The 24908-nt window shown below is 47.0% G+C and overlaps 1 protein-coding gene across 2 annotated transcripts in view; it reads left to right on the top strand.

Annotated features, from left to right (window-relative positions):
* The window catches only part of UBA6 (ubiquitin like modifier activating enzyme 6), a 1607755-nt gene that overhangs the window by 410069 nt on the left and 1172778 nt on the right, over positions 1–24908 (top strand). For both annotated transcript variants that reach the window (XM_069630498.1, XM_069630497.1), the window contains exon 9: positions 9980–10103. In XM_069630498.1, the coding sequence (XP_069486599.1) occupies positions 9980–10103 (124 nt within the window). The remainder of the gene's footprint in view (positions 1–9979; positions 10104–24908) is intronic.

The following is a 24908-nucleotide window of genomic DNA, read 5'->3' as shown; positions in this document are numbered from 1 at the left end:
AATCGCGCCTTAAAGATTCCATGGTACTGCTTTGTGTGCTTTCACGCGTAGATGCAAGCGTGCTAGTAAGCAATGCACACTCATTTGCTGACATTGGGTAAGTAGGTTGTTTATTTGTTTGGATATCATGATTTATATTGTAAACTCTCTTCTTGCTGAGCATTCGTCACAGTCTCTCCAACCCTTTGTGTGTATTTAACACTATTTTCAAAAGTGCCTTCACAATTATATTCATATGGGACTTTTTCTTTCGTATTTGTATTGCTCTCATTTTGAGTAGATAGATTGTATGATAACGCTGCTGTGCGCCATGCTAATACCCTCAAAGAAGGCACTCTTCGACAATCCGTGTCCCATTATGTAGCAAGTTCAAGTGCTTCGGCATTCTCACTGGGTCTTTCTGCTGTAAATACATTGTAGGGTGTATGTAAATCAACATTTGTCTCACTTGCATTACAATGCGCCTGGGAACTCTTGTTTATGAATACAGGACTGCTAGAAATACAGTTTAGAAATATATCACTCGCCGCTGAGGTTGAGGCAATAGAATTACCACATTTCGCACTAGCCGCCGCTGCAGGATTTACAATGCAAAAGGGTCCGCCTCCAGTCGTTACACCCGATCTTGCAGACAGGAAGCAGCGCTGAAGCCTCGTAAAATGGTGAGGTCTATGTATTTCAGGCGTTTCAGCTGGGTAATCACTGGGTGCGAGTGAAAGAGTTGGGACGCTTGTAATTTCATCAAGGTTACTACTCTTATTTGAGTCTTTGTAAGCAAAGCCGCTTTTCTTCGCTTGAGCTCGGCCCGCCATAGATTATTTTTAGCAGCCGCACACCCCAAGCAACACAAACAACACTCCTGCGCACTCTGCGACGGAGGCAGGGGTTATGAACTGTTTTCTGTTCCTCCTCTGACACAACGATGTCAGCAGCAACACAATCCATGGGGAAAGAACAGCGCAGTGTTAGAACCTGGCAGTCTCTTCAACACAATCAACACTCATGCGCACTCCCTAATAATAATATTCTGAGAGGAAATTGGTATATTCATACGGATCTGCGTGAAATGATCGAATGCAAAAGTCTGACTGCCAAAAGTCCGACTTTTATTTTTATCCGCAAATATATATGTGGGAGGAGACTCCCCACAGCCCTCCCACCTTACCCCTATACATTTTTATTAACTTTACCCCCCCACATATATATCTGTGGAAAAACAGGGGTCGGATTTTTGGGGGTCAGACTTTTTGCATTCAGTAATTTCATACTATACCATTCATACTACATATACCAGTCATCCATCATCCACCTGCTGTATTTCGGGAAACAGCACAATTCTCCCTACTGGGACCAGGAAGATACATGGAGTAATACAGTTGCCATGGAGAACCAACATGATTGGTCTAAACTTGAAACAAGTACTGAGTTGAGGAGGAGGCTAGGCAGGAAGAGCACTCCTGAGAACCATCTAGTGCAGTCTATCTGTTGCCTGCTGCTCATTGGTCCAAGGCGAGTAGAAATAGAGGAAGGAAACGAGGAAGTGTTGTCTATTCCTCCCTGAAGGAGCAGGGAAGTCGTGCTGCAGGAGATGGGGCTGTGAAGCAGATACTCTGCCAAAGAAAGGGGGAACCTTTGCACACCATCCAAGGGCTGGAGAAAGCCCAGGAGAATCACTTTGCAAAGACTGGACAAAGAGTCTAACCTTTTCTGGAGAAACCGAAACCCAGCCTCCCCACGAGAAGCATGGGGGGCATACCAGGTGTTGTGAAGGTAGAGAGCCACTGCCGAGACAGTCCAGTGGAAAAGGAGCACTCACAGAGCAAAGACTGTGACACTCCCGACCTCCCCGAAGGTTGGTACATGTGGGGTGAAGGAGCCCCGCCAATCAGAGGAAGATGGACAAGGAGCAGTGGCCACAGTTCGAAAAGGATGAAAAGAAAAGGGGGAAAGCCCACAGCAGACCACAGGCGTCCAGGAAGACCGAAGCCAATTGCGGAACTGGAAGCAAGGTATGTGGATGGGTGGGGAGATGCTGGGGCCCGTAGAAAACAGTGGCAGTAGCAGTAGCAGTGGAAACACCAGGGTAAGGAAGCCACTTCCCCTGGCACTGTGGTTGGCTCAGGAAGACTGGGAAGAACTGCAATAAGAGATCTTTGTATAAATGAAGTTTAAGAACAGACTTGGCAGGATAGTGAACCAAGTTCTGGTTCTTGCATGAATAAAGAAACCACCATTGTCACTATTCTTCATTGCCTCAGTACCTGACGGACTGGGAAGGACCGTGCAGAAACTAAGTCATTGGAAGGGAATCCTCCCACCTGGTATAAGGAACATTGAGACTTTGAAAACTATTAAGAGGAGGGGATCTTCTTTTGAGCACCCGATTTTGTTAACTTTATGTTCTACACAAGCTACAGAGAAAACCCCCTTTTTCACCTTATTCTTAGTTTTAAGTCTCAGGAACGGAAATAGGTTTTGGACATAGGACAGTGTACACTTTTTGATTTGACATCCTGACAAACACTACTAGTTTTGGTTGAGGTAGGGAACCCCTTCGTAGCTTTAGGGAAAGATATGAGTTTCCCCAACCCACTTTTACTTTCAATAACAGTCTGTAGCAACCAAAATGCCACCCTTGTGTCTGCCTCATGCTTCCGACCCCTCACACTATCCAATCATGGATAGCCACTCACCAAACAATCTGCCCAGCAACAGACACTCGGGGCGGGGGGAGGGGGCGCATGCATCATATGACCTGGATGTGGACTGGTGCCGACGGTCCCAGCCCCCCACATCCAACCACACACACAGACCACCACTTTGTGCAGTAAAGCAGCAGTTTTCCCTGCCTGAGAAAGGACGTCCCATGTATGGCAATTGCAGACCAAAGGAAGAAGGCCAGAGGCATCCGTGGCCAAAGGAGATGTGAAAATCATGTGGCACAACCATTTTAAAGAGCTAGTTACTCTTCCAATTACTAAAAGTGGATGAGTAAAATGTTCAGAATACGGTACAAAAATATCCATTGCCACCAGCCCATACTGGATACATTGCACTGGTAACCACAAAGTTACAAAAGAAAATGTTACAAGGATTCAAAGTATCTGAACAATACTTCACTCTAAGTTAACTTGTGCAGCTTTAAAAATACAAGAAATTCACTGAGGGTGATTGTGGAATTCGACCATCTACACGGTGGGTGTGCGCTCGCCTGGGCTTTTTTTAAATGTTTAATTAAATGGAATGATGTTAAACAAACCTCAGGATAATGTGGAGAGCTAATCCACACACATTTTCCTATGTTCATGGCACGCCAAACTCATAGACCTGTGTACTCTGGATGGACACAGCCTACAGGCACAGCCCCCGTGTTATGGAGAATTCTCATAAATGGCTGATTTCCCTTACCTAATGAGTCCCTCAGCAGCTTTGCTGGATTTCTAGGATTTATTTTTTTCACCTGGTAAGAGTGTGAGCCTTTTTCCCACTCTTAGATGTGTTTTGCTGTGTATGTTTTCACTTTTTGTGTGATCTTGAGCACTGGAGCCTCACCTACTCCATGTGCTCATATTTGCATGTGTGTTACAAAGCACCTTCAGTGCAGTGACACAGGGTTGTGTTTGAGACTTCCCACTGACTCCATTTTCTGGGGCTGACTACTGTCCCCCAGAAAAGGGTAAAGTTGCCTTTAACTTTATTTTAGTCACTTTAAACCACAGACCCAGTACACCCCACCTTAAATGGAGTTTTGGAAAGGGTTAACTCTTATTCCTTTTTGTCTGTACCTCTTGGAGCATTGTTTTGCTCCCTTTACATTAAGACCTGGCTGGTGGCAGTGGTATCTATCCTAACTTTTCTACCGCGATTCTCTTATATAAACGTGGTAATGTTTTAGGCTATTATATTAGCCTCAAACATAGACCGGCTTGACCAAATACATTTTATTTTGTCTCTGGCTGGGTTTATTGTGTTTTTCTCTGCGCGCCAAACTGGGGATGACTCCTTATTCGCTGTCTTTTCGCGGGCTTCTGCACAGAAGCCCTCCTTAAGGCGCATGAAAGTCTAGGTAAGTCAGGATGTGAGGGAGGGATCCTCAGACCCCTGCCATGGGTTCCCTTGGTAACCCAAGTCGCACTCCTGTTTGATTGGCTGAGGGGACTGTCCTTGCCGGGACAGCCACCCTGCTGTGTGATTGACAGCCAGGCTGTATGAATGGGGGAAAACTGCATAAAAAGCAGGTCTCTGGGACTGGAAAGGCAGAGTCGCCACTGGAACGAAAGAACCAACGAGGAACTGGCAGAAGAAGACCCCTACAACAACTGGACCACCAGGTGAAGCCCTGCTGCAGGTCTGAATCTTCAGAATCCGACGACAGAGAAGATCCTCCAGGAAACGTCTTCCCTTGAGCTGGTGGGACCAACCAGTTCGCCCAAACTGCAAGCCAGGACCCCTCCTCGAATTCGCTGTACAGAGCTACAGTGGGCCGGATAGCCAGGAAAGTCGGAACCTGCTTGGGTTTTAAGGAGCGCACCTTTTATTCGTTGCTTTGCTCTGCTGCTGGTTTCTTCCCTGGGTAGTGCAGGACCCTCCAGTATTCCTACTTCTTGTCAGTCCGGCAGTCGCTTCAGGAACCGTGAGCCTGCAGGAACTACCAGGAACGTCTGCCTCAGCTACAGCTCCCTCTCCGTTTTAAGGTACTGTGCAAATGCGGTTGTCCGTTTCGTTCAACCGCGTTGAAAGTGTTTGAAGTCTTTCTCCAATCCGAGGGCTTGTCCTTCTCTTCTCTTTTAACTAACTTTTGTATCAACCAACCTCGTCCGGAAACCGTGCCACGAACTTTACCGCAAACTACCCTGAACTGTGTGATCTTGGGCACATTCCGCCTTGCTCTCTCCAAGAGGGGGCCTGGCCTATGAACTTTCTTTCTCTACAGTAGACTCTACCTTTCTTGACTTGCTGTGGTTCTGTTAAAAGTGTTGGTATTGTGTGTTTTCGTATTGCTGCCTTTTCTCTCCCTTTTTAAATAATTTTTGGAGTGCCATCTTGGTTAAGCGCTCGCCTCTGTTTTGATAATAAGTGGTGTTCTTTTCCTAAAACTTGTCGAATAATTAATCAGGGAGGTGTATATACTTCTAGTGACTGTTTGAACTTGCTTGACATATTAGTGCCAGTATATTTTTACAAGTGTGTTTTTAAATAAATAATTATTTACTTTTATACCAAAGCTCTGGTATACTCTATATACTGCCTAACTCTTCTTGAGAGAAGTCTGACTGCTCAGCCACAGCTACCAGGTAAATCTGGGTGGTACAGACTGCTACCAATTAGGGTTACTGCTAACACCTGTAGTCTTAAACTTTTTGCAGTGGTCGCTAAGGGAACTGCACAGGTTTCTGCGTAACAACGGCCATTTTAGGTGCTGAATGTCTGCCCAAAACAAGTGGGAGGACCTCTATAATCTCTTAGGGGGTGGGCTGTGTCAATATATTGACAATCGCCCCCATCCCGTTAGGAGGGATGGTAGATGATCCATTCATCGCAATGAGGGAATAGACATTGTACACAGCTAGACACACTGAGTAGCATATGAACCCATGGTCACTAATGACTGATTTATAAAACACTAACCATCTACACACGATAAAGAGGTCAGCAATGCTTTAAGAGTGTGAAGAAGATATCTCAGTAGAATGTCACATTTCCTTGACAGCACAAGAATGTGTGCTTGCTGCTAGTAACACAAAGCTACTTTTGGTAGATGGCTGAGCGGTCATGTCTGGCCGAAAAATACTGAATGCTGATGACTCTCAACTTATTGTGCCAGAAGTAATGACACTAACTCTTTCTGGAAACTAGTAAATTACACTTGAATTCGCCACACTTTACTGGTGCTGCTAAGGCAGACTGGGAAATGTACATTGCAAAAACCATCGGTGCTAGGCCTTCTGGTGAGATGAGTAGTTAAGACAAAAATACACGGCGCTATGAACATCAAGCCCATGACTTAGCAATAATTAAATCTATTAAGTCTCGTGCCCCTGGAACTGATGGATTATGTAATGCCCTTCTAAAGATGAATCGTAGATTATGTGCTGATTTGCTACGTAGGCTGTTTATAGGCATCAGTACAATAGGCATTCTTCCTGAGAGTTGTGGGGGACAGTATCATCAACCCAGTTTATAAAAGAGGGCCACTTTGTGATCCTTTGTGCTATAGATTCCTGGACATGCTTGATGCTCCAGCCAAGATTTGTACTAACATTTTGACAAATTAGCTCCAAATACACTTGAAGTCTGAATCAAAATGTAATGGATATAGTCCAACATGTTGATGACTTATTGTTGGGGAGTTTTCCTAAAATCAGCTTGGAGGCAAGACCTATCCCTTAGTATACCTGTCCCCAACTCTATCATTCTGTAGTACCCAAAGGATCTGGTAGAATGGCAGAGCACCCAAACTTATTTTAGGATGAGGATGTAAGCTGTAGCTAAGTACACTGAACCCAGTTAATACAATAGTCCAAAGAAACGCTTAAACACAAAGTTATATTAAAGCATATTTATTTTATATACACAAGGCAGGTAAGTAAATACTCTTCTAGTCTAACCAATACACAGGAATTGTAAACAACACTTTTCAAAGGTGACTGCTTCAATTGTATTTGCTCACAGTTACAATTGTTACAAATAATGACAGTTCTACCGTATTACTAGTAGTGCCGCGCACTCGCATTGATTACAGAAAAACAGTAATTGCATTCACGTAATGAAGTCACATAAGACGATGTCTGTAGGAAGGGAAGGAAAAGGTGGGTTATTCACACTTTAACAACAATTCACCTTGTAGTAACACTTTTTAAGGATATCTAGCGCTTGGGCAGTCCAATTCCTAACTATCCAAAAGTCAGTGTATGAGTGGAGAAAAATGTTATGTAGCAGCTAGAAAGGCAAAGTATCCTAGTCACTTAAAAAATGCTTAGCATGATAACCCTGCAAATGGCACCCTAAAGGACACCCTTAATAACACAAGCTGTTAAGCCTGGGCCAGAGGTATGGATAGACACCTAAACACCTTGTAACACACTCCAGTCACACTGGAGCGACTCTTCGGTTTAAGTTAAGTTCTACCTTTATCCCCACAGTACCTTTTGGTTAGAAGAAACAAACGTAGCTGGATTCTCTTTTGTGCAGCAGCGACTGACCCGGTCTCCTGATTCCTTGGTCTGGTGATGAAAAAAAAGACTCTGAATGAAATGTCACAGCAGCAGTCACGAGAGAGCACTCTCAACACAAATTTCTTCGGTCTTCCTCGTTGGTCTGCGGTTTTGGTGCCTTTTTATTGGCTCCAACAAAGGACGGTTATCGGCCGGTCGGTCTTTGTCGATTCTACAGTCCTGCACTCTGGTGAGGGGATTTGGATGAGTGGGATCGTGCCTCTCAAGGTCCAACTGGAGCTCACCAAAGTTCTGGGCAGATTTGTGCTTGCGAAGACATTGCTTTGCAAATGGGTCGGAGTTCGCCTGGTATTCACGGTTTGCAGCCCCGGAAGGTCACAGCACCGAGGGGATGCCTCAATCTGCAGTTCGTCTTGGGGCTGTTTGGTACCCACCAGCCAAAGGGAAGGAGGCAACCTCTTTGTAGCTCTTCCGTCAAAAACAAAACGTGGCCATGACAGCACTGGTCGCTTCACGGTTACTGGAAGTGTCTGCCGGCGTTTGTTGCAGTGGTCGACTTGCCTTCTGCCTCAGGAGCCTCACCTTTTATTCAGATTTCCCATTCACTCCTCTGCAAACTCTCCCAGCCGTTTACAGAAAGGGGTGGGTGGCTGTCCAATTAGGACAGCCGCCTCTAAGTGAGGATTAGTTCCATTCAGGCACTCACAGACAAAGTGCAAGGGAGTGTAAAACTCCTCCCCCTGCTTCCTGCCTTCACATACACACTGGAGCCTAGGCGGGACACCCAAGGTTTCCTTCCAAAGGCAAAACTCACACACAGACCTTCCCCTTCCAGAATGGTAGAATAAGGGCTAACAAAGGACAGCCACATGAGAAATGGCAAAAAAAAGAAAGAAGCCACCATGTTGACCCTATTGTGCACAACTGAGACAGTGATGTAAGTCTGTGGTAAAACATAGCACAATAGCTGGTAGAACATGTCCACTGCCACCAGCCATAACTGTAGGGTTGTCACTGTGACTTGGTCACAGGAGCAGGCAGCTAGTAGGACAATACTATCCCCTTAGCACTCCATATAGGATGGTGTGTGCTAATCTCTCATAAGTAGAGTTTTAGGAAGGATATAAAGTATCCCTGTATCCTTAAGAACAGTAGTTCTTAAAGATAGTCAAAGAATATCCAGAGAGAACCCAAGGGGTTCCCAGCAACACTGCACATAGGGTGCTGTGTGCTGCAAAAGTGTAACACAGATGCCTTTAAGAGATATAGAGGTAATCGGACTCCATAAAATAAGGTAATACAAAAAGAACAGTTCCCCAAAAGTCAGAGCACATAACAATGAATGAGGGGAAAAGGCTCCCCTCAATCAGGATAGAAAGAGAAAGGTCCAGAAGTCAAGCAAAATGTTGTGGGGGTCTCACTAGGAGAAGGGGATTAAGCAGAAAACTGCTTAATCTCCCTAACACCTGGGCATTACAATTAACCATAAACTGAAATGGGATGCGCAAATAGAAAATAACACGTCATGGCACTTCAGCAGTTGTGTGATGTTAGAACCTTTGCAGCAGAATATCGTGGTTATTCTATCAATTCGATTTATCAAGATGTATAAAGTGAAACCTGCTGAAAAATCATTGAATATCTTTATGAAGAATTAGGTCTGTGCGGTGTAAACTCTGCATTGATTTGATGTCTGGTGAACCTTTACTGGAAGCTATTTAACATTGCGTGATGTCCCCAACAATATGGTAGTTGGAGAATACCTGCAAGTTAAGTTCAACATAGTTGAAACACTTGAAGTAATGGGCTCAAGAAACAAGAAAAGCAGAGAATTAAGAACTTGTAGACTGTATGGCTCCACTCTCGTGGCATCTACTAAACATCTATTATTGGACTATGAGCACTTAATCCTCATTCGCAGAGGTTACGTGCTGGCGTATGGTAACCCGGAGGTGACATCGGGTCCTAAGGGTTTAATATGGGAGCTCTTATGAATAACGGCATGACCTTGATATCATTCTACCAAATTCAGGTGTTTTTTCAAGCAAACATTGGATGCTTTTAGTGTGTGATTCATTTATGTTTAACAGTTGATTCTTATTTTTTTATTGCTGGTATTGATACTTCTTTGTATGTATAAAAAGTCTTAACTGGCTGTACTACACAACATTTTTTTTTAAAAAGGTTCTTTTAAAATGTTGAAAAATTACCAGGCATGTCACTGGGAACACCCATTATGGGCTTTTTTTATTTTTTATTTAGCTTTGCTTGAGTCTATTTTATTCAATTTAGAAATCTGAAATGCATTTGCTGGGCATTAGACGAGATACTCTAAAGATTGAATTGTCATACATTTCCAATCCAACATGTATAATATATTCAATTAATGCAACTCAAGATTACTTGTTCCAGAATGCAATAAGTGAAGAAATGTAAATCTTCTGCAGGGTCATGATATCCTTGATGGAGCCACCTGGTAAGTTTAAATGTTATGATGCTACTGGTATGCACTGTTATGTATTAAATACACTCCATTGACCGCGAAACATCTTCCTATTAAGTGCGAATGTTTGACTGATTCGCAGTGCAGTGGGTGTATGTGGCCTCACAGTGCAAATACATTGCAGTTGGAAACCTTATCTTTCAAGAGAACAAACTGAAACACAAAGAACCCCTTTCTTTTTAAACTTGGTTGTTTATTTCCACAATGCATGCTTGTGAGACCTAAACAAATTGTTTACAAGTAGAGTGGACATGGTACATTGGAAATATACCTCTTTAAAATGGTCTTTGTGCATTTTCAGTCTGATCCGGGAATTGTCACTTGCCTTGAAAACCATCCACACAAGCTTGAAACTGGACATTTAGTAACATTTCGGGAAGTGAATGGAATGTCTTCATTAAATGGATCAAGGCACTCAATCACAGGTACCGTTTAAGAGAAACTTATTGCAGCTCTTGTATGGAGAAGAACATATATCACGTCTTGTTCCCCATCTCTTATTTGTTACAGAAATATATATATATATATATATATATATATATATATATATATATATATATTTCTGAGGCTTGTGGAATCTGCTTAGATCACATGCTGTGCATAGGCCGACATCTAGTGGAAGCTGCGGGGAGTATTACTGTTTGTTTTTCGAAACTCGAAAATGGGCGTCGACACAGGGCGTGCCAGTAATACTATCCCTAATGTGACGTCCACTGTACCCATGATCCCTCACGCGTGTAGGACCCTCAGATTATTTTTTTCCGCCGTACTGGTCGGAAACATTCCGCGGAGTTCCCTGGCTTTCAGCCATTTTGTAAAAAATCAATAATTATTCCCTGTTCTTTCACTCCCTCATCGAGACATCGAAGTTCGACGCCGGTCCGAAGAACAACAACCGTCGAGAGCTGCACGATGGATTTGGGCCTCGGAAGGCCTCTGGCCTCGGCCGGCCTCTGGCCTCGGCCCTACAAGTAGGGAGAGTGGGGGGTGGAAACATACTCTACACTTATTATTTCCTACATACACTAGCCCGCTGCCTTCAGGTGACATATGGAGAGTACTCCATTTAAATGTTACCACAAGTACCCTTGCGTTGACAAACACGCCACCTGTAATCTTTGCTTGCCGAGGGACCACCCCGAGGCGAACTGCAAAGCGTGTAAGCTTTTTAAAGCAAAAACACTCAAAGGCCGCTCCGCTAAGCGTTGGGCCCACCACGCCAGGCAGCTCGAGGCCATGGAAGCAGTGGGTGCCTTCAGTGACGGCAGCAACGTCGCCTTTTCAGACGGCCAGGGCACAGGGGTGTCGAAAGACACCCAAGCGCTAGTCCCCGACCCCGGAGGATTGTCCGGCAGGGCAGTTATGGGGACCACACCCGGCGACACGAGCGCTACCATCACCACTACATCTAAACACACAAATCCCAACCGGGACTCGACACACGTGTCGAGCGCTCGGAAAAGAGGCACGTCGAGAGCGGTCCACGGAATCGGTGTCCTCTGGGCGTTCCAGGTCGAGATCGCCTCATGACACAAGGCAACCTTCCACAGTTGCTAAAGGTGCCTCGCTCCCCAAAGTCATGGACGTATACTCTGCAGACGACGAAGCTGACCTCCATCCCCAAGCAGCACGCTCAAAGTCGGCTCCGGCAGCCCGTTCGGCGTCTGCCTCCGAAAGTCGGCGTGCACGCTCCAAGGACTCCGATAGTGCCTTAGACACCCCCGAATCTCGACACCAGGCGTCAAAAGATTCTAATGTAGTCAAAACATCAGGAAAACACTCTTCTACTCGGGGGGGAGGGGACAAACAGCAGAAAAAGCCATCACACTCTATTTCTGCACCCCAGGTACACAAGGACAAAAACAAGTCTTCAGAAAAGGACACATCTAAAACTTCTGTCCCTGTCTCTAAGCCTAAGGCAATCCCTCCCACTCCTAAGGACATGGGAATAGGGGAAAAACCTCAGCAAGAGGTGGTTATCCCAAGCTCCAGAGAATGGAGCTCTATGGACAGGGTCATGAGACGGATGTCCTTCATGGCTGTCTTCTACGAAAAATACCCCAATTATTTTTCTAGTTTTCAAAATGTCCCAGACTATGCTACTCCCTCGGGATCCAGGGACCCTCAGTCTCCTAATAAAAGACCTCGGTTTCAGACTCCAACCCAGGGCCTAAGCTCGGTCCCTTACTATATCCAACCTTACCAACAGTCTGGTGAGGACCCAGACATAGAATTGTTGGAGGACCAAACGGGGGTAGATTATTATGGAGATGACGAGGGCCAGGATGGGGAGGAGGAAGACATCACAGAGTTCTACAATATAGACTCTCCTGTTGACAAAGAACCTCAGGTTACCGACTCTCCAGTAGATAACCAGCCCCTGCTAAATGAGGTCTTGGCTAGAGCGGCAGAACACTTCCGCATCGACACTCAAGGGGCACAAGAGGAAAGGGACTTTGCAGAAGAGCTAGTGGGACACAAGAAACCCATTGCTCAAGCCATTCCTATTCTCAAGTGAATACAAAGTAGGATTGATCCTTCCCTTCTTAATCCTAACCTTACCAGGGCTGTAAACCCCAGAATAGAGAACACTTTCCAGGCCGCACAGTGAGACCATCTTTACATAAGGGGGCAACTGAAGCCCGACTCCTTGGTAGTTACTAATACCAGAAAGAGAGCGGGACACCACTCATCATCTCAGGCTCCCCCAGATAAAGACAGCAAAAGACTTTATGGGTTAGGAAGGAAGGTAGCCTCCACTTCCACTTCCGCTTACCAAGCAAGAATCGCCAACACCACCTCTCTGCTGGCAAGCTATAATTGCCACCAGTGGGAGCAGGTAGCTGCTCTCATTGACTCCGCTCCCGAACCACTAAAGGGTCAGTTGGCCCAGATCGCGTCGGAGGGTAGAGCCTTGTCAGGTTGCATCCTGAAGACAACCTTTGACGCCTCAGATAATGCAGGCCGGCTCATAGTAGAGAGCACTGTCATTAAAAGGCACGCCTGGCTAAAACAGTCAGGGTTTAAACCCGAAACTCAGGCGACCCTTATTGACATGCTGGTCGAACCGAATGTCTTGTTTGGCAAAGCGGTAGAGGACGCACTAAAATCTGACAAAGACGAGTATGATACTCCAAAGTCCCTGGGTCAATTGACGAATAAGCCCCCCAATCAAAGAGGGAATGGTAATTTTCGTCGCTCACGCGGCCAAAATTCACATTGGCTCCAATTATACACAGGGACAGGGTACATCATGGGGTGGCAACCAGCAGACTACCCAAAGTTACGGCAGAGGTAACAAAAGAATCCGTGGTAGAGGTAGAGGCAGCCCCGGCAGAGGCAGTATGCCTCCAGCAAAGCAGTGACGCTCAGCTCAGGGTCCCTTCCCACGCATCCCCAGTAGGGGGGTGTATTTCCAACTTCACCCAGACATGGGAAGGGATAACATCGGACAGATGGGTGCTGTCCACAGTGTCCGCAGGATACTGCATCGAACTGCTAGAGCGCCCCCGCAACCACCCTCCACGACAAAAAATACATTCCTTGGACCACCAGAAGATCATCCTTGAGGAAATCGTCAATCTTCTCGCAAAGGACGCGATAGAACTCGTCCCGGGCAACCAGGTAAACAAGGGTATCTATTCAACTTACTTCCTTGTGCCCAAAAAAGATTTGATAATGCACCCAGTATTAGACTTACGCCCTGCAAACAAGTATGTCAAGCCCCAAAAATTTTGCATGACTACTCTCCAAAAGGTAATCCCACTCCTAAAAAGAGGAGATTACTTGGCAACATTGGACATGAAAGATGCCTATTTTCATATTTCCATGTTGCCAGCGCACAGAAGGTTCTTGCGCTTCAAGGTGGACAGTCAGCACTACCAGTTCAAGGTGCTGCCCTTCGGTATAGCCTCGGCTCCAAGGGTATTCACCAAAGTACTGGCGGTGGCGGCGGCACACCTTCGCAGGGAGGCAATCCCAGTGTACCCTTACCTGGACGACTGGCTCATCACGGGGGAAACCCCAGGAATTTGCAGATCCAACATTCAAAGAACAATCAACCTCCTCTTCGAATTGGGTTTCTCTATCAACGAGAAAAAATCAAGTCTGGTGCCAAGCACCTCCAAACAGTTCCTAGGGGCTGTCCTAAACACTCAAGAGGGGTTGGCCTTTCCATCAGAGGAAAGAATTCGGAATGTACTACTGCAAATTCCTCTATCAGTCCGGTCGCCAGATGAGGGTGCGCAAAGCGATGCGTTTGCTAGGCATGATGGTGTCATGTATTTACCTGGTCCCCCACGCGCGCCTGCGCATGCAACCCATGCAGGAATGGTTGGCGAAACAGTGGTCTCAGGCAAGTGGTCATTGGGACGATCTAGTGGTCGTTTTGCCAACACTTGTACAAAGTCTTCACTAGTGGACCAGAGAGAACCTGTCAAAGGGGAAACCCTTTTACAATCCGGAGATACAAGCTATAGTCACTACAGACGCATCCCTGTCGGGGTGGGGGAGCACACCTCCTTCACCACACAGCTCAGGGTCTCTGGTCTCACACAGTGGCCAAGAATCACATCAATCTGATAGAGCTTCTGGCAGTCTTCAGAGCGCTTCAAGCGTACGAACCCCACCCGATGAACCTGTCAGTGCAAATCTTAACAGACAGCACAACAGCCATGTTTTACATAAACTAGCAGGGAGGGACTCGTTCGCCAAATCTGTCCAGGCTTGCCCAGAGAATTTGGACATGGGCACTCAGACAGAACATTTACCTGTCATCTCAACATGTTCCTGGGGATCTCAATTCACTAGCAGACGCTTTGAGCAGAGATCCCCTCCCGGAAGAACACGAATGGTGTCTACACAGAGAAATCGTAGAAGATCTCTTCTCACAGTGGGGTTACCCCGTTATAGACCTATTCGCCACAAGCGAAAACAAACAATGCCCAGGATTCGCATCCAGGTTCCCCCAGCCAGACTCCAAGGGCAACACCCTATGGATGATCTGGTCAGGGATGTTTGCCTACGCTTTTCCACCAACCCCTCTCATGAGGAAGGTGGTCAACAAGATGCACAGGGAATCGATGACGCTCATCCTAGTTGCTCCCATGCGGGCAAGACAACCGTGGTTCCCACACCTGCGCAGACTAGCAGCGTGCAAACCCATCAGACTCCCGTGCTGGCACAACATTCTATCCCAGCACCAAAGTCAAACAGTGCATCCTCAACCCAGCTCAATGAGCTTGGCAGCATGGCTCCTGAAGTCATAGAGTTTGGGCATCTCAACTTACCACAGAGGTGCATGGACATCCTAAAGGAATCTAGGAAGCAAAACACTAGGCACTGTTATTTTGATAAATGGAAAAGATTCGTTATCTGGTGCCAGAATAAGCAAATCAACCCGGTTGATTGCACTCCATCCAATATTGTCACCTACATGCTCCACCTGCTGGATGCAGGGTTGGTATTTAATTCACTAAAGGTACACATGGTGGCGCTATCAGCCTACACCACCTCCCATAGCAAAGTTTTGTGGTGGAAAATACCAGTGGTTAAAGTCTTTATGGAAGGGGTAAAGAGACTCCACCCTCCAATTTCAAACCCAACACCAGGATGGGACCTTAATGTGGTGCTTGCTAAACTCATGGGACCACCCTTTGAACCCATGCATAAAGCCAGTCTCAAATACCTGACCTATAAAACTGCCTTCTTAGTAGCCATTACATCCATAAGAAGGGTCAGTGAAATTCAGGCTCTGTCAGTGCAGGATCCTTTCTTTACTATTCACAAGGATAAACTTGTTCTACGAACACACCGTAGGTTCTCACCTAAGTTCATTTCTAAATTTCACGTTAACCAGTCCATTGAGCTTCCGGCCTTCTTCCAAGAACCCAAAAGCTCTGCTGAGGTGAAACTACACACTCTAGATGTGCGAAGAGCGGTCCTCTACAATGTAGACAAGACCAGGCCGCTAAGAAAAACAGACCAACTGTTTGTCTCCATAGCTACAGGCAGAGAGGGAGATTGCGTCTCTAAAGGTGCCATGTCAAAGTGGATAGTCAAATGTATCCAGCTATGTTACTCCCTTTCTGAAAAGTCTCTGCCATTTACATCAAGAGCCCACTCTACTAGAGGCACTGGGGGCACTCTGGCTTTCATTGCAAATGTACCCCTTGACACCATTTGCAAAGCAGCTACATGGAGCTCTATTCACACTTTTACTCAGCACTACTGCATTGACACTCACTCCAAGACAGATACTCAAGTGGGACAAGCGGTTCTAAGACACTGGTTTGCTCATGACCTTTCTCACATCCCACCTCCTTCATCTAACACTGCTTGCTAATCAGCATGTGATCTAAGCAGATTTCACAAGCCTCAGAAGGGATACATTACTCACAGTAATCGTATTTCTGATGCTTGTATCTGCTTAGATTCACATGCGCTCGCCCTTCCTCCCCTCTGAGAGAAGGCGCATGGATGCTGGTAGTCTTAGTTTCTATCTATCTGCTTGGATAATCTGTACTCCCGCTACTCCTCATGCTACCTCATGTCAGAAAAAATACAATCTGAGGGTCCTACACGCGTGAGTGATCATGGGTACAGTGGACCTCACACTAGGGATAGTATTACTGGCACACCCTGTGTCGACGCCCATTTTCGAGTTTCGAAAAACAAACTGTAATACTCTGCAGCTTCCACTAGATGTCGGCCTTGGCACAGCATGTGAATCTAAGCAGATACAAGCATCAGAAACACGATTACGGTGAGTAATGTATCATATATATATTTCTGAGGCTTGTGGAATCTGCTTAGATCACATGCTGTGCATAGGCCGACATCTAGTGGAAGCTGCGGAGTATTACAGTTTGTTTTTCGAAAGTCGAAAATGGGCGTCGACACAGGCGTGCCAGTAATACTATCCCTAGTGTGACGTCCACTGTACCCAAGATCCCTCACGCGTGTAGGATCCTCAGATTGTTTTTTTCCGCCATACTGGTCGGAAGCATCTTGCGGAGTTCCCTGGCCTTAGCCATACTTTTGCTGTTACTAGCCATACTTTTGCTGTTACTATAATTATAATTCTTATTCATTCCCTTCCCCACCCCAACGTCGACCCTCAACCTCGACGACGGCTGGAGAAGTCATCGACCGTCGACTGCTGCACGACGGATCTGGGCCTCGGAAGGCCGCTGGCCTCGGCCCGGGCCTAGTAGGCCGCTGGCCTCGGCCCTTACAAGTAGGGAGAGTGGGGGGTGGTACATACTCTTCACTCTTGATATATAGTTACATTTTATATATTCCTACACTTAGCAGCCCGCTGCCTTAAGGTGCGTATGGAGGGTACCCCTTTTCAATTCTGCCCCAAGTGCAATCGCAAATACCCTTGGGTCGACAGGCACGCCACGTGCAATCTCTGCTTGCCGAGGGATCACCCCGAAGCGAACTGCAGAGCGTGTAGTAGGTTTAAACCTAAGACACTTAAGGACCGTTCGACAAAGCGTTGGGCCCACCACGCCAGGCAGGCGGCCATGGCAGCGGAGGGCGCCTTCAGCGATGGCAGCGACGCCGTACTTTCGGACGGCGAGGGCATTATGGCGTCGAGAGACAGCCGGCGAGCGCAGGTCCCCGACCTCGGAAGGTCGTCCGGCAGGGCGGCTATGGGGAAGACCCCCGGCGACGCAAGCGCTACACACCTAACACACACTAAACACACTAAGACCAACCGGACCTCGACGACGTCGACTTCCCGGAAAGAGGCACAAAAAGAACGGTCCGACTCGGTGTCCTCTGGGCGCTCTCGATCGAGATCACCTCACGACGCAAGGCAATCATCCACTCTTGCCAAGAGTGCCTCGCTACACACATTAACGGAAGTTCGATCGTCGGGAGACGAAGACGACTTCCACCCCCAGGCCGCGCTCCAAGATACCGAGACCGCGGTTAACACCAGTGAGGCCCCACGCCCGAAGCACACAGATACCTCTCCAGACCCTCGGCGCCAGGCGTCGAAAGTCTCTGGGGCCTCCAAGGGACAGGGAAAACATTTTTCCACGCACGGGGAGGGGGGGAAACAGCGGAAAGCACAGCCTTCCACCCCTGTAAAGCCATCCTCTCACCCTAGGCAGACAAGTAAACACAAGTCTACCCTTGAAAAGTCCCATACATCATCACCTGCTAAAGTAATACCCTGTTCCAGGGAATGGTCCAGTGAAGACATAGACAGGGTTATGTCTAGGATGTCTTCCTTGGCTGATTTTTATGATAAGAACCCAGAACACTTTCTTTCATATAACCCTCAAGGGGCCACACCCTCAGGCTCCTCCGATCCTATCCCGCTAAGTAAAAAGCCCCGGGTCGAAAGACCTGAACCCTTCGAGGTTCAGCCTTACTCCACTCCATATTCTACTCCACTCCCCAGTTACCAGGGACAAGTTTTCCCTGAAGAGGACCAGGAGTTTGAAATTATGGAAGAACAAACCGGGACAGATTACTATGCAGAGGATGAGGACCTGGAGGAGGGAGAAGATGAACAGGAAATTTACAGAGTAGATTCCCCAGTACAAAGCGAAGCCCCAGTTACTGACTCTCCAGTTGATAACCAGCCCCTCCTCAACGAGGTTCTCGCTCGAGCAGCGGAACACTTCCACATCGACACCCACGGTGTACAGGAGGAAAGGGACTTCGCGGAGGAGTTGGTAGGAGAGAGAAGACCGGTCGCTCAGACCATCCCTATCCTCAAATCCATCCAACGAAGAATAGATCCTTCCCTGGTGAATCCTAACCTCACCAGAGCTGTCAACCCCAGAATTGAAAAGATTTTCCGGGCAGCCCAGTCTGACCCTCTGTATATAAGGGGACATCTTAAACCAGATTCCCTAGTGGTGACCAACACTAGAAAAAGGGCTGGCACGCCCTTATCTTCATCAGAAGCTCCTCCCGACAAGGAGAGCAAAAAACTTTACGGGTTTGGCAGAAAGGTAGCCTCAACGTCCGCCTACCAAGCAAGGATTGCGAATTCCACCACCCTGTTGGCTAGTTACAATTGCCATCAATGGGAAGAAGTCGCGGCGCTCATTGCCTCTGCTCCAGAACCGTTAAAGAGCCAGCTGGCTCGGATCTCGGCAGAGGGGAGAGCCGTGTCTGGTTGCATTTTAAAAGGAACTTTCGACGCCGCTGACAACGCAGGGAGATTGATAGCAGAAGGTACTGTTATCAAGAGACATGCGTGGTTACGGCAGTCGGGATTCAAGACAGAAACCCAGGCTTCTTTAATAGACAAGCCAGTGGAACCCGACCTATTGTTTGGGAAAGCGGTCGAAGACGCACTTAAAAATGCCAAAGATGAATATGAGACTCTCAAATCCCTTGGCCAGCTTACCAACAAACCCCCTAACCAGAGGGGGAACAATAATTTTCGTCGCCCACGCGGCCAAAATTCACAAAGAGGCAACTATGCCCAGGGACAAGGTACACAATGGAATAACAACCAGCAGTCTACCCAGAGTTACGGCAGGGGTAACAAGAGAGGTCGTGGAAGAGGCAGAGGCAGCCCCAACAAGGGAGGTGGCACGCCTCCACCAAAACAGTGACGCTCAGTTCAGGGTCCCTTGCCACGCAACCCCAGTAGGGGGACGCATTTCCACCTTCACCCAGGCTTGGGAAGGGATCACCTCAGACAGATGGGTGCTGTCAACAGTATCCGCAGGATATTGTATAGAACTACTGCAGCGTCCCCGGAATCATCCTCCACGACAAAGAGTGCACTCCCTAGAGCATCAAAGGATCCTTCTCGAGGAGATCACCACTCTGCTAGAAAAGGACGCGATAGAACTCGTCCCAGGACACCAGGTAAACAAGGGTATCTATTCAACTTACTTCCTTGTGCCAAAGAAAGATTTGACAATGCGCCCAGTATTGGACTTACGGCCTGCCAACAAGTATGTCAAGCCCCAAAAATTCCGTATGACCACGCTACAAGAGGTAATCCCCCTCCTAAAAAAGGGGGATTACATGGCAACCTTGGATATGAAAGATGCTTATTTTCATATTTCCATGCTCCCAGCGCACAGAAAGTACTTGCGCTTCAAGGTGGACAGTCGCCACTACCAATTCAAGGTACTGCCCTTCGGGATAGCTTCAGCACCAAGGGTATTCACCAAGGTACTGGCGGTGGCGGCTGCACACCTACGCAGGGAAGCAATCCCGGTGTACCCTTATCTGGACGACTGGCTCATAACGGGGGAAACCCCAGGAATTTGCAGGTCAAACATTCAGAGGACTATCGACCTCCTCCACGAATTAGGCTTCTCCATCAACGAGAAAAAGTCAAGTCTGGTGCCAAGCACCTCAAAACAGTTTCTAGGAGCTATCCTAGATACTCAGAAAGGATTGACCTTCCCTTCGGAAGAGAGAATTCGGAATATACTTCTGCAAATTCCGCATTATCAGTCAGGTCAACAGATAACAGTACGCAAAGCAATGCGGTTACTGGGCATGATGGCGTCATGCATTTACCTGGTCCCCCACGCGCGTCTGCGCATGCGTCCCATGCAGGAATGGTTGGCGAAACAGTGGTCTCAGGCAAGTGGTCATTGGGACGATCTAGTGGTCGTTTCGCCAACACTCGTACAGAGCCTACACTGGTGGACAAGAGAGAATCTCGCAAAGGGGAAACCCTTTTACGATCCCGAAGTACAAGCAGTGGTGACTACAGATGCATGCCTGACTGGGTGGGGAGCTCACCATCTCCACCACACAGCTCAGGGTCTCTGGTCTCACTCAGTAGCCAAGAACCACATCAATCTGCTAGAGCTTCTGGCAGTATTCCGAGCGCTAAAGGAGTTCGAGCCCCATCTACTGAACTTGTCGGTGCAGATCAGGACGGACAGCACGACAGCCATGTTCTATCTGAACAAGCAAGGGGGGACTCGTTCGCCAAATCTGTCCAAGCTTGCCCAGAAAATATGGATATGGGCACTCAGACGGAACATCTTCCTGTCATCGCAACATGTTCCAGGGGAGCTCAATTCCCTAGCGGATGCTCTAAGCAGAGACTCCCTCCCAGAAGAACACGAATGGGTCCTTCACAGAGACGTAGTAGAAGATCTCTTCTCTCAGTGGGGTTTCCCCACTATAGACCTATTCGCCACAAGCGAAAACAAACAATGCCCAGGATTTGCATCCAGGTTCCCCCAGCCGGACTCCCAAGGGAATGCCCTGTGGATGAACTGGTCAGGGAGGTTTGCGTACGCTTTTCCACCAACTCCTCTCATCAGGAAGGTGGTGTACAAGATGAACAAGGAATCGATGACGCTCATCCTAGTTGCTCCCATGTGGGCGAGACAACCATGGTTTCCACACCTACGCAGAATGGCGGTGTGCGAACCCATCAGACTCCCAGCCTGGTACAACCTACTGTCCCAGCAACAGGGTCAAACAGTGCATCAGGAACCCAACTCTATGAACCTAGCAGCATGGCTCCTGAAGTCATAGAGTTTGGACATCTCAAATTACCACAGAGGTGTATGGACATTCTAAAGGAGTCCAGGAAACCAAATACAAGGCACTGTTACTTTGATAAGTGGAAAAGATTCGTTATCTGGTGCCAGAATAAACAAATCAACCCGGTTGATTGCACTCCTTCCAACGTTGTGACATACATGCTCCACCTGCTGGATGCAGGGTTGGTTTTTAACTCGCTGAAAGTACACCTGGCAGCCCTCTCGGCTTACACCACATCCCATAACAAGGTCTCGTGGTGGAAAGTACCAGTGGTTAAAGCCTTCATGGAAGGAGTAAAGAGACTTCACCCTCCTATTTCGAACCCACCGCCAGGATGGGACCTCAACGTGGTGCTAGCTAAGCTCATGGGACCCCCATTCGAACCCATGCATAAAAGTAGTCTCAAACACCTGACTTATAAAACGGCCTTCTTAGTAGCCATTACCTCCATAAGAAGGGTCAGTGAAATTCAGGCTCTGTCAGTGCAGGATCCTTTCTTTACTATCCACAAGGACAAACTGGTTTTACGCACACACCCTAGGTTCTCACCTAAATTCATATCCAAGTTCCATGTAAACCAGTCCATCGAGCTTCCGGCTTTCTTCCAGAACCCGCAAAGCTCGGCTGAGGTGAAACTACACACCCTAGATGTGCGTAGGGCGGTCCTATACTATGTAAATAAAACCAGATCGCTAAGAAAAACAGATCAACTGTTTGTCTCCGTAGCTACAGGCAGAGAGGGGGATCGCGTCTCTAAGGGCGCTATCTCGAAGTGGATTATCAACTGTATACAGCTGTGTTACTCTCTTTCTGAAAAGACTCTGCCTTTTACGCCAAGGGCCCACTCTACTAGAGGCATTGGTGCCACTCTGGCTTTCATTGCAAATGTTCCCCTCGACACCATTTGCAAAGCGGCTACTTGGAGCTCTATTCACACTTTTACTCAGCATTACTGCATTGACACTCATTCCAAGACAGATACACAAGTGGGACAAGCGGTTCTAAGACACCTGTTTGCTCATGACCCTTCTCACATCCCACCTCCTTCTTCTGGTACTGCTCGCTAATCTATGCACAGCATGTGATCTAAGCAGATTCCACAAGCCTCAGAAGGGATACATTACTCACCGTAATCGTATTTCTGATGCTTGTATCTGCTTAGATTCACATGCGACCCACCCTTCCTCCCCTCCGAGAGAAGGCGCATGATTGCTTGTAGTCTTACCTTTCTGTCTATCTGCTTGGATTATCTGTACTCACGCTACTCCTCATGCTTCCTCATGTCAGAAAAAAATACAATCTGAGGATCCTACACGCGTGAGGGATCTTGGGTACAGTGGACGTCACACTAGGGATAGTATTACTGGCACGCCTGTGTCGACGCCCATTTTCGACTTTCGAAAAACAAACTGTAATACTCCGCAGCTTCCACTAGATGTCGGCCTATGCACAGCATGTGAATCTAAGCAGATACAAGCATCAGAAATACGATTACGGTGAGTAATGTATCCCATATATATATATATATTTATTTATTTATTTATTTTAAAATAGTTCATTGAATTTTTAAAAATGTTTACATGTCCGTGAATGCAATGCAGTAATACAATTCTACCTATTTTTTTTACTGTGCCCATCCTGTTAATAAAGTTGGAGCGGTGGCTGAGGGAATGCTTGTTTTCAACTGGGAACCACATTTAATGACCCTGTAATGAAGTCAATTAATGTACCCAACAATCAGGTCTCTTTGTCACTAGATATTTGTTAAAAAAGAAAAGTTCATGTTTTTTAAACTTGCGGTTCAGGAGATTTTCTTGTGGCAGATACTCTATCCTGGGCTTTCCAGCATTAATGCTGGGTCTTGCTGGGATTTTTTTTTATTGACTTAGGTGAGTGAGACTTTTTATCTCACCTCATGCATTTACTTTTATTCTGGGATAGCTGGACCCTTTTTACAAGGTTCCATTGTGGTGAGACCTCTCCCCTTTGTTTTGGCTCCATGCTTTCCAATGACTGTAACGCCACCTTATGTGGTGTGCTGCCAGGGATCTACGGTGCCAATTGCAATGTTTTGGTTTAACTGGGAAGTCCTTAGACCACCCCGTGCATGAGTAGTTGCCTCCCTTTTATGACTAGCGTGTTTTACTGTTTATAGCACAAGCCATCTTCAATTGAGTGCTGTGGGGACATGTTGTAGCCCCTTATCTTTGTTATAAGTAGCATTGTTGCTACGTCCCGGACATCCTCAACAGGCTGGTGGCAGTTTTCCTTTTTTTTAGCTATTTTTTGGGATGCGTTGTCCCGGGCTGCTTTTGCAGCCACCATAATGCACTAAAGGAAGCCAGATACTCACTAGGACTCCCCTTAATGTTTTAAGTCCTGTTCAACATGGCCTGCCCTTTGTTGGTCTTTCTTCCTTTCTGGTGGAAGGGGGGAGTCTTTCTTCATGCACCATGGAAGGCTTCTTGCAAGAAGCCCGCAAAGGCTCCCCTTGTGGGTATGCTGGCAGGACGTTAGGAGGGAGGGAGTCTGTCTGTCCCCAAACCACATTCCTCCTCTTGGTTGTTGCTGGGCAGATAATGGGAGGCTGGTTATTCACTATTGGACAGCCAACTCAAAGTTTGAATGTTGCAGTGTGTTATTTTTGGAGGGCTTGAGTCACCCCAAGCTCATTTTCTGCATATAAGGAGATGAGCTGGACCCAGGAACCAAGTCAACCATTTGTGCTGAAGAACCAACCGAGGGATGCCGGAGGACTGTTGAAAACCTCGTCCTTCACATTGACCTCAACAAGATGCCGTGCTCCTTAAGAGTAGGGAGACCAACCTGTCACCTGTCCTACTCTAGCTACATCACCAGTTTTTGATCAGATGAGCGTGCACAATTGCATTTGCTCTGAAGGGCCCGGAACCATCTGTTTGTTGTTGTAAGGACATTCGGGTATCCAAACGGCTGGCACTCTTTGTGTGCATCCTTGAGGCTTTGGAAATATACTGTGCTTCCCCTCCACCAAGAGACGAGCCTGTCTCATTGAGGGCCCCTAATCCCACTCGCCTGAGAATAAGCCTTGACTGCTCATCCACGTACCTTGATTGGGTTTTGGCAAACCTCCGAGTTCCCTGTTCACTAGAACTATGGTGACCTCCTAAAATCTTCCCTCCACCAGGACAGTTTCTAGAAATCCTTTTTAACAGGCGCATATAAAATAGGAGGAGACTTTTCGTTTGTGCGATGTGGGTAAAACCTGGATCATAACTAAAAGCGACCGTGGACAGATGTAATAAGGATCCGCAGCTGGGAGGGTGTGATTTTAAAGAAAAAAACAGGGGAAACGGGGTCATTATCCTGGAGCTGTTAATTACATCAGAAGAAGGAATATGGCAAAGTGACACCCTTTGGAAAAGAAATGGGCCATTACCCGAAGTAACAGATAGTACAAGAACATCCTAGGAAGGAAGCCCCGACAAGCAGCGGCAGTTACTATAGATCTACCGCATGAAACATACTCTATCGGAGATAGTAACACTTACGCCTTGAATTAAGCACCGTCAGGCTCTTTGTAGCCATCCCTCAATTTAGGGTAATTTCCACAGAAACGCAGATTGAACTTTAGAAGTTTGAATCTTTTTTCAATGGAAAGAAGTTGTATATGGAACACCTGGAAGACACGCCCTACATATCAAGTTGAACTATGACAACACAAACTGGTTTTTGATATTTAAGCAATA

This window comes from Ambystoma mexicanum, chromosome 6q, assembly GCF_040938575.1.
Source record: "Ambystoma mexicanum isolate Mex_15411 chromosome 6q, UKY_AmexF1_1, whole genome shotgun sequence".
In the NCBI taxonomy this organism is placed as follows: Eukaryota; Metazoa; Chordata; class Amphibia; order Caudata; family Ambystomatidae; genus Ambystoma; species Ambystoma mexicanum.
This window is presented reverse-complemented; position numbering and strand designations above follow the sequence as displayed.